Source organism: Gekko japonicus, unplaced genomic scaffold, assembly GCF_001447785.1.
Source record: "Gekko japonicus isolate JY-2015 unplaced genomic scaffold, Gekko_japonicus_V1.1 scaffold157, whole genome shotgun sequence".
Lineage (NCBI taxonomy): Eukaryota > Metazoa > Chordata > Lepidosauria > Squamata > Gekkonidae > Gekko > Gekko japonicus.
In genome coordinates, this window is record NW_015168051.1 from 1725003 (window position 1) to 1744566 (window position 19564).

At 42.8% G+C, this 19564-nt stretch overlaps 1 protein-coding gene across 1 annotated transcript; it reads left to right on the forward strand.

Moving 5' to 3' along the window:
• The first annotated feature begins 1919 nt into the window (after positions 1–1919).
• On the forward strand, positions 1920–7418 carry CEP192 (centrosomal protein 192kDa). Its single transcript, XM_015414353.1, has 4 exons — positions 1920–1942; positions 3372–3516; positions 3885–4056; positions 7350–7418. Exons 2-4 carry the CDS (start codon positions 3422–3424, stop codon positions 7416–7418), a joined length of 336 nt encoding a protein of 111 aa, XP_015269839.1. The 5' UTR covers positions 1920–1942; positions 3372–3421.
• The last annotated feature ends 12146 nt before the right edge of the window (positions 7419–19564 follow it).

The window sequence follows — 19564 nt, forward strand, 5'->3', positions numbered from 1 at the left end:
GTTAACACAATAAAAATGGGTCTCTCTTTTTTTTTTTAGGAAACTTTGAAGACAGCATTAAAGAGAAACCGCATAGTGCATCAGCTACTTTCATTCTTGCTGAAAAGGACACATCAGCTAGCAGAAATATAAATATGGAGATAGATATCAAAAGCAAAACTCAGGTATTTAAAGCAATTAACATGAATGATCGTCTAAGATTCAACTGTTTGAGTTTGAAAGATATAGCATTTGTTTCCCTTAAGAGGCTTATAACAGAGAACAAATAGGTACTGCATATTGTGAGAAGAAAGTCAGATCACTTTTTTCTTAGCCAATCTGAGTAACGTTGTGTTTTCTCCCAAGATGAGACTGTATATTAAATTGTATATTTTAATCTACCACCCCCACCCTCATTTCAGGAAAAAACTGGAAAAAGGAGAGTTGAAAATGTACACCCTGAGCTAAAGTCACCTGGGCTGAGTATAAGCACAATTGCATCTGCTATTGCAAATGCTTCTGTTAGTGCTGAACCTTCACAGTTAGCGGCTATGATAATGGCACTTTTAAATAACAGTAGAGAAATTACCAACATTCTTGAAGCTGGCAAACCTTCAGACTTCTCTGTGATCAGTCAGTTTTTAGCCAGCAATGTAGAAAATAGTACACTGAATATGGAGAAGTATCTCAGAACTGAAGAAGGTGAGAACGTCACCAAGTTTGAAAGCTTCTTTAATCATCAGGACATTAGCACAGAGTGGCATAAATCTTTGTATAAGCAAGAACATCAAATTATTCCTACAGAAGACTTGTCCAAAAGCAATTTGTATAGCAAACATGGAAAAGAGAAACAGCATCTGGAAAGACAGTATGAGGGAAATTGTTCCAATGACTCGTCTTGCAATACCACTTCTTCCAAAAAGAAAAACAGCATAGGGTCTCTGGACCCATATTTAGAAGTACAATCTAATACAAATGATAACTTTCAGTCAAAGCAGCTGACCTCCATTGCACCAGGTTCAAAAGAGCGATCTGGGTGTGCAGAAATACTTTCGGAGGAGCATGTAACAAAGATAACATCTGTTGGTGAGTCCTAATTAAAACTGTTCTATAAGCTGTTGAATAGCTGCCTAGGCTCCAAGAGACTTTCACAATTTACAGGGAGCATGCATTCTTCTCAGTGCATTTTAAGAAAGTTTCTTAATGTGACTAATACAATTTAAAATTTTACAACGGAGTGGTTTATCTAGAATTATGACTACTATATTATCAATGTGTGAGAGCAGTCCTCAATAGGTCTACTCAGAGTTCTACTCAAGTTTATTCAATGGGGCTCGCTCACAGGAAAGTGTTCTTAGGGTGGCTCACTGTGTTTTCGTGTTCTTCTGGATAGATGTAGTACTTTATTACAAAACTGTATTCCACCGTCCTACCAGATACCTTGGAGGGTGTATTGTTCACGGTCGGTCTTTCTTTCTTTCTTTCTTTCTTTCTTTCTTTCTTTCTTTCTTTCTTTCTTTCTTTCTTTCTTTCTATTATACAGCTTTATGGCTGTACTACATTTATTGTCTCCTTAATTAGAAAATGCTGGGAATGGTATTTGAATTTTGAAAGTACACAGCTTATCCTGAAATGTACAATAGAAACTGGTATCCCTGGCAGAAATTATTAAAAATGATTTGGGACAACAGCTAAAGACTCAGTGAGATGAGACAAAAAGAATTATGCTTTGTTTTTTGTTCAGCTCACTTTGAACCAGGAGATAGAACTACCACAAGCACTTTACCCTTGAACTTGAACACTGTTTCAGTATTGGTTTCTCCTTTTCCTGCGTTCCCTGACAAGGAAAAGGTTCAGTACAAAAACAAGCAAGATGGTAAAATCCTGAAAAAGAATTCTGCATGTAGCAGTGAAAAACATGTGACTTTTGACAAATCACCTATTGATAACCAGAAACTTGTTGGTAAGTATCAAAAGAGCTATAGCCAATTTCTGTTGTGCCTTACCATGAAGACAGTGAAGCAGAATTAGCAGAATGTTTGTTTTGCTTGTTTATTTACTTCATTTATACCCCACTTTTCTCCCCAGTGGGATCCAAAGTGGCTTACAAGTCTCCTCTTCTCAATTTTATCCTCACATTAACACATATCAACATTTAAAACTCCCTCTCTGAGGATTGCCTAAAATGAAGGATGACAGTGAGGGAATCTTTAGACAAGATCCTCCAGTTGAGCTATCCTGTTTCTTGCAAACTTTAACAGATTAGTTAGAGAGGAATGAAATTGACTAGGTTGAGCTAAGGATATCCAAGACATTGCTGGTATTCTGCGTGTTCATTTCCCATAGAGGTGGTGAAAGTATTATAGGTGCCATTTGTGGGTACACCAGTAGTGCAATTGTGTCTGTGTGTATCATTCTCCAAGGGTCAAACTACAATGATGGCAGGCACTACTTTAAAAGCATCTATAGTTCTTGGAGCGAGGGAACTCGAGTATTCTGAAGTAGATTTCCCAAATGGGATTTACATTTTGTATGTGGGGTGTGCTTATGAACTCACCACTTGAACCTGTCTGCAAATTCTGTCTGCACCATCTCACTCTGCAAGTTCAACAGTTACCTTAAGAACAAATCCCTTTTCATTCCAAAAATCATTTCTATAGGGCCAGTGCATTGCTCCACACACACCTGAATTCATATTTATGTCTCTGCAGAAGTTCATTGTATCTAAAAAGTGTGGGAAATGTAGAAAACCAGATTTAATTTTTTTTTCATTCAGAGGATGTTCAAGGTTGAGGGAATGTTTCAAGAACCTTATTGAATGCTAGCATACAAAAGAGTTTCAACTAGCATAGGGGATTTTGGTCCATTCTGTGAGAGAGGTGAGCTACTTCTGAACCAGCAGTTTGTATACCACACAAAAAGGAATAACTTCCCGTATGTGAAGTTTGGTCATTACTGCTAAAACATTCCACCATCACAGGTTGCCTTTCTCTCATTGCAGACAGAAATTTTGGACTTCTTCAGGGTGGTTCCCTCTGGTCATGGAGATAACATCCTGGCCTCAGCTTGCAGTCTTCACATAGTGGAAGGCGGGGATTTATTCCTCATAGTCAGATTATAGCATCTCAGGAACAGTCTGCCATTTTAGCCTCCTTCTCTGTTTTCTGTTTAGTTGTATTATAGCATTTATTGTTTGTAATTCCACAATTTGATTGTTTTGCATAGTTCATTCCTTTGCAGTAGGAACTTAAACCCTATGTGCTGCTTCTCCATGGACATTCCAGAAGACTGCCTTCTGAAATCGATGGGAATAATCACTCCTCATCACAAGAAGTTATTTGCCATGACCAAAAAGAACTCCCATGCCTAAGTCTTATTTCTTTTCTGTTTAGGTGAAGCTCTTGTAGAGGCTGAACAGAAGCCTGCATCTCCTGTACCTTCTATGCAAATTTCAGATGAACAGTATAGTTTCAGGCCTTCAACCTCTCCGCTTACTCATTCATCTCCAAGTGAAGCTTCTGGAACAGTCCTTTCAGGGTAAGGCCTTTGTGTGAAAGCACAGTGTTGGGGGACAAGGAAGGGGGCAGTATTCTGTTAAATTTTCTCATTGTGAACCAGTAATTAGTCAAGATTATTATTTTCCTTTTAAGAGGTATTGACTCATCTGTGTACTATATTAGAGCTGGTAGCATACATGGCCCTGCTTTTTCTCCACTAGTTAAGGCTAGAAGGGAGGAAGAGGCACATATGAAGCTGCCAAGTGTTTCCTTTGGGGAAAGCTGCTATTGTCCCAGGGAATCAGGTGGATGGCAAATTACAAGACAGAGTTAATTTATACCAAGTTGAAAGGTTTTGTAGGAAACTAGGAGGGTGTATCTTTAAAATCTGTTTACTTTGTTTCTTAGGTATGATGTTGACTGTCCTTGTACAACACCAAATTTTAAGCAGTCCTCTTGCAATGACAGTACATTACCTCAGTCAGTAGATTCTAGTACTAGCTTGGGACGATTGACCTTTGTATCTGCCTCCGAAAACACAATTAAGAATTTAGGTCTTTCCAGTCCAGAGAGATGTCAGGTAAGTAGCCTGTGAGATGCCAAATCATTCTAAAATTGTAATACAGCTCTTCATAATGCATACTTAAAAGCTTATCTTTGCAGCAGCATTGCATGTTAACCAAGAGCCATTCTAGTCCAGTGTGTGTAGAGTATTAGATTCTGACTGGCATGATTAGGATTAATGTTTGCTTAAGAATGAACAAGTTCTGATTTGCTCAGTGTTTCTTAGCAAATATGAATTATGAATTAGAATTGTAAGCCGCTCAGAGCCCCTAGGGGGTGAGCGGGATAGAAGCCGAAGGATAAAAATAAATAAATAAATAAATATTTCCCATAGGTAATATGAAAGGTATCTCAGAGGGGATTGAATAAATCAGGATGGTTAAAGTAGCTTCCCAGTGCTAATGCACAAGAAGTGATAGGCTAAGGCCTGAATTGCACGTCCAAGAGAATGAAGTGGCTGAGCCCTGAGGTGGTAGATTGAAATCCACCACTTGAGGCTACAGTTGGTGGATTCAATTCCATTGAATAGTGGTTGTTAAGATAATTATTTTATTAATGGCATTTTTATACAATACTGCAGATTTCCTGACAAAGCAACTTGTCATTATATTACTAATAAACTAGTTTCTTTCCCTTTGCACCATCAGCCGTTTTTGCTTTTCTTTGGTTGCGGTCACACATGCGAGATAACGTGAGGGGGAAGCGAGGCTATTTGCTCCATAGGAATTCGGCCCGCATTTGTACAATCACACAGTCCCTGGGAGTAACCATGGGTGAATCGGGGTTGGGGTTTTTTGCTGCTTGTTTCTGGTGCGCTTCAACAAGGGATCGATGGTTCACATCTCCGCACTGAATGCTCCCTATGCAGTGTGCGATGATGCGTGTACCGAAACGGAGAAAAAAACAATGGCATGGAGTCAGGATGGCCTGATCAGACCATCCCAATGCCATAGGCGCGCGCTGAAGCGATCATACAGGGGAAAGTCCGTTCCTGGCCCGTAGCAACCTGTTTGCTACTGGACTTTCCTTAGTGTCTTTTTACCCCGCTTCTGCGGTGGAGCAAAACAGGTTGCCGACGGGTGCGGGACACTTGGCAGATGTTCTCGTGTGATCACGACTTTAAAATCTGCTCCATTCACGCCTATGGTGCAGCTATTTCTGCGTGTGATTGCAACCTTTGTTTTGTTGACTGCCCTCCTTTTTGGATTCCATCTTTGGTTATTCCATTATTTTAAAAAATGCATGCAGATTGAAAATTAGAACAGCAGAGAGTGAACTTCTACTCCTCTTTGCTTGTTGTGCTAGTTTTCTGTTTATAAGGATGTCTTTTTAGAATAGTTAAATGTGATCCTCCACCTACAACCTAATGTGGTGTTGTCCATTATATGCCCTCATTTCCCTGCATGTATGAACCCAGCCTAACTTTACCTTTACAAATTTGGGTAGCAGGAAACCATCATCTTCATCTGGCATCATTTACTGGTTAGGTTATATCATTTGATGTCCTTTATATGAAATACCACATGTATCTAACAGAAGTAGCCGATACATACCAATGATATGGAAAGTGAAGACCTTAAAAAATACGCTATATAGCACATGTGTCAGTCAAATTTTGGGAGGTATTTGATGCAGGCTGAATTAGTAAACTTGGTACATGCTCTCCCCCTTGATTCCTGAATTGATCACTGTTAGAAAAACCAAAAAGGGGGGGGGGGAGGAATTCAACCCAAGATATGACTGTGATATATGAGGGTCAAGCTAACAAATTAAGTTATTATAAAAATACAAGTATTTATTATGGTGTACACATTAGTAAAAGATACTAATACATATACAATTGATGGGCATATCTTATGACCAGTAGACATATGAAACGCGTATGGTCTACTGGTCATAAGAGACACCCATCAATTGTATGTTTAAAACTAATAGCTCTGTATGTAAGAAGTTTGAAGAGTCTGATATTTGGATCATTTCTTTTAACCTATTTTATCTTTTACTTTATTTATGCAATATATTTATTGGGTTTTAACAATATAAGCCTGTTTCATACATTTATACCAAGTCAACAAGAATACAAGTACCTTTTTTCATTTCATTTCCCCATTCCAGCAATACAGAAGTATCAGTCATGTTACTCAATATAAACACACAAGTATCCTATTACTACTTTCCACCTTATTATTCACTCTAAGTTGAGCAAACAAAAAAGAATCTTTTAATTTTCCTTTAGGATAGCATACTGCCCTAGATAACCTATAAGTTCATATTGGCTATATTAAAACATACTAACATTCCATAAACGCTTATTTCCAGTATGAAGAGCAGGGTTTAAAATCCACATTATTTATTTTTATTATTTATTACTCTATTTTTTCCCCTTTAGTTTTCCATTACTTCCTTATCTCCTATGTATTAGTTACACCTTTCCACAGTAAGCTATACTGAGCTATCTTACTTAACATCATCCATCTAGTTAATAAGTTATTTACTCTGATTCAATCATGGTCTTCTCAATACTAAGTATTCCAAAACCACCATGCATCAATAAATAGTTACATACATGTTTAAATAAATATCATCCATTAGACTTTTTATAAATTATTTTAACATTTACATCCAAGTTTTCCAATTCCTAACCCCTCCAAACTTTCAATTACAATTAAATATCCTATTAATACCCAATGTCACATTATATTACTAAATTTTCCATCATGATTTTCTAATAATCTCTAAACTTAAAATAACCAAGTAACTTAAAGAACGAAAAGAAAGAAAAAAAGAACATACCTACTTAAATATATTTTAATTCATTATTCCATCTCATCATTAATCCCTCAATCGTTCCATTTTTCTATCTAACTTAATTTTACTCTTACACCCTCTTCTGTTTACATTACCAAGTTATTCCCCCCTCACTATTATTATTTCCATTATTAATTTATTGACAATTTACATTAAACTCTTATTGATATCCCATAATACATTGAATCATTACCTGGGATAAGTTTCCCATCCTGTTGACCTAGCAGCTCATACATGGAACAAGATATAACCTTATACATTATACCAAATTAAGTATTGCACATCCAGGTCATTTTTCCATCTATTCTATCTTGGTTATATACCATTCCTCCTCCCCTTCTCAATATCTTATTCTTTCTTTTATACATCAAGATTCTACTTTCCCACTTCAGCCTCTCCACATGCCTTCGGCTTTTGTGTCTTCTTGGCTTCCCTGCTTTTCCCCTGCTATTGATCAGCCATTCCATTTTCCTTCTTTTGCTTTTCTCTTTAAATTTCCAGGCCCTTCTTTTCTTTCTCATAATCCTCCTTACTCTTTCTCTTTCATTACTGTTTCGTGTCTTATTATAGTTGGATAGTCCTTCTTTAACACATATCAGTTCTTTTCCCTTTAAATTCTTAATACACATTCCTTCTCTTGCATATGCTTCAGCTCTTTTTCTTGAACGACAGCACCCTTCTCCTTTTGCCACTCCTCTGAGCTCTCCCGCAAATTGGGCCATTCTGTTTCCTCCGTCTTTCCAAACCCTCTCTGCACATTCTCTAATTTTTCCACTATCTTCTCGCAAGCCTCTTTGCATTCTTTTTGAATCGTCTCCCTCAAAATGGTAAAAAATTGTTCAATAGTTAGCTCAGCCACCTCGTTATTTTCATCCAGTTCCTGCTCCACTTCCGTCTTTTCCGCCATAACCAACAAGTTCTCCATAACCTTAGACTTTCAGTAAATTGTTCCCTGTATTCCGTACATCCTTCCACCAACCACTTTTCACTCTCTTTGATTTTAATCCGTCTTTGCCAATATTTCAGGTCCGTCAAACAAAAAACACACCCGTCATTGTACTTTCCTTCCCCGCCTCAAACCACGATACAAAACGTAAGTGACCGGTATTGTAATGCCCCTGTATAGAACAATGGTATAGATCTATGGCCCCTGCATAGATCTTTGGTGCGGCCTCATTTGGAATGCTGTGTACAGTTCTGGTCACCAAATCCACAAAAGGACACTGTAGAGCTGGAAAAACTACAGAGGAGGGCAACCAAGATGATTCGGGGATTGGAGTACCTTCCCTTTGAGGAAAGACTGAAGAGTCTGGGACTTTTCAGCTTAGAAAAGAGACGACCAGGGCTCATTTCCTGCAGGAGCATACAGGAACGAAGCTCCAGCAGTAAGGAGCCCAGGGGGCGAGCACATGCAGCAAGCCCGGTCCCCTGCTCCCAGCAGCCCTACCGCTTTTCCTGGCCCGCTGGCCAACCCAGCGGAGCGCTGCCACGAGCTGGCCCTCAAATTGGCCCTCGAGCTGCTTCGCCACTGCCTGGGCCATGGCTCCCAGCCCGCCCAGGCTCTGCCCGTCCTCATGCCAGCCCTGGTGTGGCGCCTTTGCATGGTGGGCCCCAGCTACTCCTGTGAGGCCTGCGAGGAGCTCCAACCCAGCCTCCTGCGCCTACTCAGCCTCCTCCTGCACCTCTGCCCCACCATCCCCCTGGCCCCCTACCTGCTCAAGGCCATGTGCATCCTCCACGCCACCCTCCTCAACCCATGAGGAGCCACGCACTTTCCTGCACTTGCCGGCCATCCAAAAGAGTCCAGTGGCACCTTTACGACCAAGGTTTATTCAGGTACAAGCTCTCCCTCCTCTGTGAGGGCAGATCTGTGCGTCCCCCCCCCCATAGGCTAGCAATCCGAAATAGTCCAGTAGAGCCTGAGCGGTGGGTGTTGCCTTCTGACACACTTCTGGTGATGTCAGAGGTGTGGCATATGCACATAAATTAAGCTAATGAGTTATGCTAATGCGCCCCTGCACCTCTTTTCCTACAAAATGACCCCTGGAGATGACTGAGGGGACATGATAGAGGTTTATAAAAATTATGCACAGGGTGGAGAGAGCTGACAAATAGAAATTTGTCTCCCTCTCCCAAAATACTAGAACTCGAGGGCATGCAATGATACTGAAGGGCAGTATAACCAGGAGAGACAAAAGTAAGTACTACTTTATGCAAATAATGATTGAAAAGTTGAACTCACTGCCAGAGGATGTAGTGATGGCCACATGCATAAACAACTTTAAAAGGGAATTAGAGAGATTCATGGAGGACCAGTGTATCAATGGCTACTAGCCATGGTAACTGAGGGGAGCTTCCACATTCTGAGGCACTGAGCTTTTGACTCCCAGAGTCAAAAGGCAACATCAAGGGCAGGCCTCAGCCTCTATGCCCTGTTGTTGGCCATCTTACTTTTTTCCCACCATAGAGAACAATGGAGGGGATAGGGGCAGCACGACCATCCCAGTTGTTTAAGGCATCTCAGGATCTGCTCACTCTTAAAGCTAACTTTTTATGGTCTCAGGAGCAGGACATTAGTTGTGATGCTTTTGCAGTTTTTTGCTGATAAAATATCCCAAATATTCCAATTTGGATGATGGATGTAACACAGCTTAGACAGCAGAAATGCCCAATGATGGTGGTTTCTAGCTGCAGTATTGCCTTATACTTCCCAGTTTGCCATTAAAAAAAAAGAATCTTGAAGTCATTGCCCTGGAGACATCCTTGCACAAAAGCCAACCAAACTAAATCATGCAAAATCAGACTTATTGTTTACTATATTGCTCGAACATCAAACAATAAATGTTGGGGAGAAGATGGAATATAGGATTGTTCTGCCCGTTGCCTTTCCTGAAAAGGTGGTTTGACTCTAGAGGATGTTAAAGTTTTCCCCAGCTTCACCTTGTCAAATTTTGACCCTGCCTTCCTCTGTGAGGACAACTGTTTACTAACCTTGGATTTCTTCAGCAAACACACTACAGTCCTTCATCGAGGCTCTTGGATTTGGATATTTCCCTCTTCTTTTTTAAACAAACTGATCTCTGTTTTTAGGCCTCTTATCCAATACAGTAGCCTTAGAGAGGAGGAGGAGGAGATTGCATTTATACTCTGCTCTTCACCACCTGCAGGAGTCTCACAGCAGAGTGCAAAATCGGACTTCCTCTCTATTTCATTGCTCGAACACAAAAGAACATAAAAGACTGCCAAAGGAGTCTCAGAGTCATATGTTGTGGACTGGAGATACCCAATATGGTTAAATCCGCTAAGAGCATTCCACACTATCATTCAAAGCATCACTGTCATTCCACAATACTTCACATCTGGAAGGTTCATCAACAGGCTTGTTCAGTCATTACTGCTTTTGGATTCTAACCTTGTGTAATGGAAGAGTGACCTACTCACACTCTCCTAGATATGTGTGGGTGCCGTTTTATGTGAATAGGGCAATGAGGGTATTTACCAGCTCCAGTACATAGGAACATGTTCTACAGAAATCTAGATTTCTGATCACACTTACTAAAACTGAAAGGTATATATGGCCCCGGTCACATGGGCAGGAAAATGTGGGGGGGAGCGTGGCTGTTTGCCACGGAGCAAAATAACGTGCGGTTGAGGGATCAGACGTCCCATAGAGGTCCTGTCGAGGTCCCGTGGTTAGGGGGGAGGTGCCAATCACAGGACAATCCTGCGGCGCGGCAAAGAAGCGGCCTCTCTAGCAAAAGGCTCTGCGGGTTTAACCCCTTCCAGGGCTGCAGAGGAATGCAAACTGTGTCCTCCGTCCGGTCCCCTCCAGGAGGAGCTTCAGCCGGGCTGCCCTCCCGCCACACACCCCGCTACACCTCCCCCTCTGCCACCCGGTGCAGAGAGTTCCTCTCGAGCAGGCCGAGCCAGGAGTGGGGGAGGTACGGAAAAGAGGAGGGGGCTGTGTTGTTTGATTTTAAACAAAGTGTGTGTGTGCACATGCGCCGTTGGGTGCTTGTGCACATCCCCTGGAGACTTAGGGAAAAACCCTTTTAGCGATGGGACATGGGCAGGCGCCGGATGCCACGACCTACCACCGGAAACGCGATCAGACGCCTGCCCTTGCCCGGCGGTTTCTGGAAACTAGTACCTCAGAGGTACTAGTTTTTTACCCCGCATCTTCGGTGGGAAGCCTTGGGTTCTCCACAGGAGCTCTACGCTTCCCAGATGTGGCGCTGTGATCGCACCCGGAAAATCCACCGATCTTCCGTCTCTGTAGCGTGGCTAATGCTCCGTGTGACCGCAGCCAATGTTGCCCTGTTCACACAAAATAGTAACTACCCATATTGAGAGGATTGTGGGTAGCGCACTCTTCCATTACACAGGTAGGGACTGTAGTTCAGTGGTAGAGCATCACAGTCCCAGGTTCAATCCCCAGGATCTCAAATTAAAAAATTAGGGAGCAGGTGATGTTAAAGATCTCCACGTGATCCTGAAGAGCTTGTGCAGATTAGAGCAGAATAGGCAATGCTGTTGTTGACAGATCAAGAGTCTGATTAGATATGGGCACAAGCCAACTCACGACTGAAAGTTCATGATGAATCTTGGCTGGTTTGTGATTCACAAAGTGACGTCTACGAACAGAGGGGGCGTCACAAACTTCCATGAATTTTAAGGCAGTTCATGATGGTTCATGAAGAGGAGGAAGCAGGGGGTTAAATGTCTCTGAGCCATTTAAGCCCCTGCTTTCTGCTTTTCATGAAAACAGCTGAGCGGCAGGGAACAGAAATCAAGGGTTTAAATGGCTCAGAGCCATTTAAGCAGGTTAGCATATGTAGTGAGATAAGAAACAGGATTACTGGTTTCTTATCTCACTATTTGCTAACCCCATTCAGACCTTACTTCTGTATTCTCACCAATCCCCCAGAAGGGCCATAAATCCTCTTTATTTCTTATTTGGAATAATAGATTAGAATAGAAGATTGTAATGTAATGAATAGTAGAATGTAATGTAATTTGGAATGGAAGATTGGATATTTCTCTGGTCTGGGGACAAGGGAGATAACTCGACACAGCCAATTGCTCCACTTCAAAATAGAAGATGCTGTAAGGTCACCTCCATGCTTGAGAAGAGCATAATGGCAGGGTCTCTCAATTAATTACTCTCAGCATTCCACAATTAAAGATACATCTGCCCATCAATCTCCAAATCTGACAAATTTGTTTCCTTTACTATGTTTTCCCTGGAATTAAACCGAAACAAATGCTATTCCTGTTTGGTCCTTGACTCTGTTAAACATCTTCATTATGCTGTATGCTAATTTACTGCTTACCGTCTACCTTTATGTATAGACCGGTAATTTCCATTTCATTGTATCTGAAGAAGTATGCATGCACACAAAAGCTTATACCTTGAATAAAACTTTGTTGGTCTTAAAGGGGCCACTGGACTCAAACTTTGTTCTGCTGCTTCAAACCTACACAGCTACCCCACCTGAAGTCAAATTAGTTGTCGCGTATGTGTGGGTGTTCATTCAGCCCTGTCTCCCATGCTGGTCTGAGTTAACCCCTCCAGTTAGCTTTGCGGGGGGGGGGGGTTATAAGTATCTGTATTATAAGTATCTATATCAGCTGGTGAGGGGAATACTTTAGACCTTGATAACAGTGCAAGAGGAAGTGTTCAACCTCCCTGCCTCTCTCAACACCACCACTCCAATCAAATTCAGAGTCTGGTTGCATTAAAGTAAAAGCAGAAACCTCTGACATCATGGATCTCCCAAACAGAGACGGCCTTAGTGATTCTGGGGCCCTGGGAAAAAGTCCAGGATGGGGCCCTGGAATCACTGACACTTCCACTGGGTGTCCCTGCTGCCCCCCAAATCAGGGCTATGCAAGGGGTGTGTCGTGGGTACTGGCTCTGCTGAGGCTGACTACTCCTCAAATGAGGAGGAGTCAGTCCAGAAGAAGAACCCTCAACAGTACCTGAGGGGGAAGAGTCCTCAGCAGCTGCACAGGAGGTGTAACCAGAAGGAGAGACTGATTCTGAGCCTGTCCCAGCACCCCCATTTGCAGACACTCCGAGGCCAGACTCCCCGCCTAGTTCTCCTGAGTGCCCCAGATGTAGGGTACACCAGAGGCTAACTGTGCAGGAGCGAAGAAGGAGTGCCAGACTCCAGCTCCTGCAAAGGCAACAGGAGGAGCTGTAAGCCTTGGCAGACTCAACTCTCAGGGAGGAAGGTCCTGCTCAAAAGCACTCCTTGCACCTGCCCCAATACAGCAGCAACTCTGCATAATCAGACCTGCTTTTGAGTGTGCAGCAGCCGCTCCTTGTCCTTGGAAACTTGCAATCTTGACTTGACTCCCCGGCTATCTGACCTTTGGCTTTGTTACTGACCTCGATTTCGGACCGTGTTTCCAGCTTCTCGTGTGTAGTCTCAGTGGCCACCAGCCAAGACAGCACAGGGTGGCTCTTTCTCCATGTGAGACAGGTGGGAGCTGTTGCCTGAAGCTGGCTGGCCGAGCCCCTGGTGGAGCTCACATAGACAGCTGCCACTGAGCCGGCAGCGCAAGCCCCAGGCAGCAGCAGCAGGAGCCTGCCTAACTCCCCTATAGGTGTTAATGGGGTGTGATAAATTTCCTTTCCTATTAAGCCTAACTGCAAATGAGTACCATCATGAAGAGCTTGCAGCAAAAAGGGAAGCCTTTTGTCAATTGAGGTAGCTTCTAAACCAGCCCACAATTTCAGGCTAAATATTGAGTCAAAAGCTGTTTTCAAGTAAATGAAAGCAGCAAAAAGCGAATTAGGGCCTTTAGCAGCGTATTTTTCTATAAGATGTTGAATAGTAAGACAGTGGTCCAGAGTAGATCTAGACTCTCTAAAACTGGCTCGCTCTGATCAGCCAGTCCTCAAGCTTTACCAGAAGATGTTTAGCATATAATTTGCTACATATATTTAAGAGGCTAATAGGCTGATGATTTGCGGGCTTGTATAGGAAAATTGATTCCTAAAACCTTCATGTATCCCTTGTGATGTTATAGGGTTTCATGTTCCCCCCCCTTTGGAATGTACCCCCTGTTGGTTTGATTTCCTCTCGAAGCCAGATGGCGACCATTTGCTTGAATTGCCCCCCATAAACCACATACCTCTGCCGGAGCATGGCAGAAGAGCACGTAGGCAAAGGAGGGAGGGGCTCTGGTATCATCTTACTGCAGGAGGATTTTGTCCAGACCCAACCTTTCCCCACCCATTTTGCCATGACAACCCCAAAAGGTGAACACCCATGTCTCCTTGCGATTGGCTACTGGCCATAGCTGGTCATAATGAGACTGGGGTTCAAATTAGCTAACCCTTAGAGAGGAGCTCACTTCTTTTGGCTTGCTCTCTCTTTGTCCTGATTGTACCCTGACATGCTGTGTCTCTGCCATGGGGCTGGAGACAAAGGACTGTTTTGAAGCTGACCACATGGCTGGAACCTTAGACAAAGATGGGACCTAGTTGGACTTTATTACAATGGACTGTCTGGGACTATGGATTCCTGAAGTTGGTAATTATGCCTACCTCTAATGTGTAGTTAAGGGCCAAGGGCCATAGGTTTTTCTTGTTTTGCCTTATTATTCTGTTGCAAGTTCTGTCCTGAATAAAAACTATTTCTTGTTATACATACTGTCTGCTTGATGGGTAACTGAACTTCAAGGCTAAATTCCTTGTGCCTAGCTGGGGCTACACGCTACCATTGAGGCTTAAAGGTGCATAGAGTGCCAAAGCTGGGTATTGTGTTGTTTGTATTGTAATAATACAGGAGTTCTCCCCTCATTCCTGGACAGGCGTGGGGGTAGGATCCTGTACAGGGCTCTTCTCTTGCACCCTTTTAAAATATGGGGACCACTATCATCATGTTCTATTCTGGGGGGATAATGCCTGAAGAATCAATAAAAGTAAAAAGGGCTACAAGGAAAGGGTGCCCTGTAAGCCAGAGGCGCTGCCTTTTACTATTGGGTAGCTCCATAGCAGGGGCACCCCACTTCTAACTAATCCAGAGACCCACAAAATTCAGGCCAAGGAAGGCACTCTTGGTTCTGAAACACAGAGCTAGCCACAGCTCTGAAAAGAGGTCTCCATTTTCAGTTGACAGGCAACCTCAGAGCAAGCCTCTAGTTTTCCCCCTCCACCCAGCAGAGATTATGCTTATGAAATAACAATGAGTTCTAGCAGGTAAAGTATCTACATTTCTAAAGTCTATTCAAAAGCCACTTGGCAAATAACTCTGTCTCCAGTAATTCTTTGTCTGAATCTACTCTGGCCATCAAGATACCGGGATAAACCACTTAAACATTCAAATTATTAACGATCCTTCCTGACGCTAATAAGGGGCATCTCCCACCTTTTGTTTACCCTGGCCAGGGCCATTAGTGGTCAGATTATCCACTTAACTAGCCACCCAGCACCTGGCTTCTATTGTCAAATCCGGACCCTGCCCCTCTGGACATCTGGGCCTTGCCCCTCCTGATGCCACACACCCCTGGGACTCGTCATTAGTCCAGAAAATCTTTTGTTCTCACCTGAGACCAGCCCCCAGGACCAGGCATTGGTCTGTATTGTTTTCCATAGGGTATATCCCAGCATGAACATGGCCTCAGACCGTGTGTTCTCTGCCATAACCCAAGATGACAGGCCACCCCTAAACTCTCTGAGTTTAGGCCACAATCCATGGACCTCTGCACATCTGAACAGGTTGTATCCCCTCTCTATAAGCTACCTCTATAAGCCATCAATCCCCTCTGCTTCCTTATAGTTCTATATTGTATGTCTGTGAATGTTGTGTGTTATTGAGTGAATTGTGCCAGTAAACTATCATTATTATTAAGGAAGTCTGCCTCAGTCTCTCATTGGGAACCTCAGAATCAGCAGCATCCTCCGTAAACAAAGACGGTTGTTCCCGAAGTTAAAAAAAAACAAAACTGTTCCAATTGTTTCTCTTTGAGAGCAATTCGGCTAACAGATCTTGGGGGCTCGTGTCCGGGATCCGTCCTGTTCGTCTGGATCACATGCAAGGCCAGCACGTATGTGGTTCAGTCAAACAGACGTAGAGAAGAAACTGTTTTCTGTGTGTTTCCGTGAAGGCTGATGGCGCTTCCATAGCAGCTGCTCTTGCGAATGAGTGATTGAGTTCTTGTGTGTGTGGCTCTAGTGAGCATTCGAAAAGTAGTAGGGAGACTGTAAAAAGCTCCTGAATTGGAAAAGTAGTAGGGAGACTGTAAAAAGCTCCTGAATTGGAAAAGTAGTAGGGAGACTGTAAAAAGCTCCTGAATTGGAAAAGTAGTAGGGAGACTGTAAAAAGCTCCTGAATTGGAAAAGTAGTAGGGAGACTGTAAAAAGCTCCTGAATTGGAAAAGTAGTAGGGAGACTGTAAAAAGCTCCTGAATTGGAAAAGTAGTAGGGAGACTGTAAAAAGCTCCTGAATTGGAAAAGTAGTAGGGAGACTGTAAAAAGCTCCTGAATTGGAAAAGTAGTAGGGAGACTGTAAAAAGCTCCTGAATTGGAAAAGTAGTAGGGAGACTGTAAAAAGCTCCTGAATTGGAAAAGTAGTAGGGAGACTGTAAAAAGCTCCTGAATTGGAAAAGTAGTAGGGAGACTGTAAAAAGCTCCTGAATTGGAAAAGTAGTAGGGAGACTGTAAAAAGCTCCTGAATTGGAAAAGTAGTAGGGAGACTGTAAAAAGCTCCTGAATTGGAAAAGTAGTAGGGGAAAGCTGTAAAAGCCCCCGAATTGGAACCAGGCAGGAAAGCCGCAGAGGAGCTACCTGACCTTGCAATTAGGGTGCCAGGCAGGAAGCCTTAAGAGCCCCTTGGAAATAGTTGTAGGTAGAACTATAAACCTTCCGGGTTATTAAAAGGGTTGTCCTAGGGGAGTGCCTATCCTAAAACCTTGATCGCCGGTTTTTGAATAGGAGTAATCCGGCAAGAGTGGTGCCTGATAAGCCTGCTCTGAAAACTCCAGGTCCTTGCGGCCGAAGGAACAGTAAGGTTGTAGAAGAGCCCACTGGTTCCGCTCTCCAGGTTTTAGAATACTTGGAAACTCTTGGATCACAAGGTATAGAGAGCCAAGCTCGCCTTGCCCAAGAGCAAAAAGTAGGTAACTTAAATTCAAGACAGGGACGAAAAACAAAAATCCCCCTGACCCCCACCCCGGAGAAGCCGGAGATTTAAAAGGCAGAAAATTGTGTTCGTGTGTGGGTAGCTGTGCACCAGCGTCCCACATGGTCTTTGAAACCCCTGAAGTCAGGATCTTTTCCCTTTTGCTCAGTGGCCCCAACTGAGATTGGTTTGTAACTTAAGTTTGCTCCTCAGATCCGAGAATCTGAAGTCAGGGAGACCCCAGGTATGAGGGTTCTTTTCCCTTTGGTGGCCATTGGCCAATTTGGTTATTGTAACATAAGATTTTCCTCAGATCCGAGTATCTGAAGTTAGGGAAAACCCCAGGAATGAGGGTCTTTGCCCTGTGATGGCCTTTGGCCAATTTAGTTTGTATCTGAAGTTAGGCAGTCATAAAATTTTTGAAGTAAAAAGCCCCCCCTGGAGAGTAGTAGTGCTCATCAGGGCCCCTGTTTAAATTTTAGAATATTTGAACTTCCCAGTAAAAATAAACTAAGCTGTTAAAATACCCTTGGCTCCAGAAAAGCCAAGTGCAGGCCTTTTTCCAGCTCAATGTGAAAATAAGATCTTGAAACATTCTAAGAAAGAAGCATGTGCTTGCCTTGAAGCTGTACACCAGTCTTGCAAGGTAGGCCAGCCTAAAACTTTTAAATAGCAAGCTCAGGAAACAGAAGCAGAATAAAAGCAGTCATTAAGTACAGCCACTTAATGGCTGGAGCAAAGTAAAACCTCCCCATTCCAACCCCAAACTGGAATGGAGTGCACACGGGACTTTCCTGTAGAAGGAACTTAGAAAGAAAGAAAGAAAAATCCCTTAGTTTCTCTGATGGAAATAAGCAAGCATTTCCATCAGACCCTGAGCTCAGGGCACAGGAGCTCTCCTTTAAACTTTGGGAAGTAGAACTTGGAGGGAATGTGCTAATCCCCAAGAGACTACTGCCCAGAGAATAATATCTCCCTGTGGTAATGCAGTCTCCAGGCAAAACCTGGAGCTCTCCTGGAGTTGTAGCAAATCTCCAGGCTACAGAGTGCAGTTCCTCTGTAGAAAATGAGCGTTTGGAGGAGGGAAAGACTCTGTGGCTTTGTACCCCACTGGAATCCCCATCCTTCTTCAGACCTTGGCCTGAGTCTCCAGGAATCTCCCACCTGGACCTGGCAACCTTACTCAGAGCTCAGCAAGACCAACGGGTCCAAAATCTGTAACTTTAATATAAGTAAAGAACCTTAGCTGCAGAATTCAGGCCCCAGAAAGAACTTAAATTCAGTGGTTATAAAATAGTGCAGCTATGTCACCAAACTTCCCAAAACAAGCTTAAATGCCAGAGAAATAAAGTTTAATACAGAAGTAGCCTCAGAAATTTTCTATAATTATTGCCAGAATTGAGAGAAATTGAGAAAATTATGTACCTCTGTTTGTACCTTTTAAAATATATAGAACCCTACACATCCCATTCTCTTCCCAAATGCCTTTGAGAGAGAACGGGGTCCCATTTGAATCATATTTAAAACAACAAAAGAGTGAAAATTTAAAAACCTGCCTAATCAGGAAACTTTAGCCATCCAAAAAGAAAAGGAGAAATTACTTTCCCCTTCCCAAACGTAAATGGGCAGGAATCACAGCAAATGTAACTTGTATTTGAAAATGGAAGCTCCTAAGCTTCATTCTTTCTATAAATTCCCAATCATCCACAGGGATACAAATCTCCAGGTGGGTCCTGGAGACTTTCCAGAATTATAGCCTTAGGAAGCTATAGTTCACCTGGAACTCTTGGGGAAAGGGGGAACTTTCCCCCCCCCCATGACCTTCTTCCATCTGAAACCTCTGTATATATGTGTTGTCTATGTTTTGTGTCATAATAACAAGCCTTTAAAGGCTGCCCCTTTTATATGTTTTAAAAGAATGCCATCTTTTATTTGGAAATCTTTTGTTTAAACTTTTTAATAGCCCCACCTCAGGAGTAACTCAGGGGCAAACACTGTTTTAAGTGGCACATACAATTATTTTTAGGGTTGGAAGGGACCTTGCAGGTCATCTAGTCCAACCCCCTGTATTCTCCATTTTTTTTTTTTAAGCCCCAGCAGTGAACTACTTCTCAGGTCTGCAAGAAGCAGCAAAATTTTCATTTTGGGCACAAACATAGAGCCTCCAGCTTCCAGAGCAGTGACAACTGAAATAGCACTGCTTGGCAAAACCTGGGTCAGGCTAGCTGACCTTGAGGAAAAACTGGGCTCAACTCAACCTTATCTGAAAATGCTGACCTGCAGCCCTGTCCTCCCCCATCAGGGTGGAAGGTAGTTCATTTCCCCTTTTGTAAATTTTACATAATCCAAAGAGCTAGGGGCACAAGATAACAAGGCTCTGGTAATTAATGACCCTTCTCCAACTGGGGGGAGCTGATAATTGCTGCTCCTTCCTCTTTTGTTAAGAGTACTTTTTCTCTACAAACAAAGAGGAAGAAAAGTTTTTTGTTTGTTTTTTTTGTTTTCCTTAATGTCTCCCCCACCCTAAGGAACTAGGGGGGGAGGCACAGTGAAGATAAATAAATGTTTTCTCTTTCTTTTTTT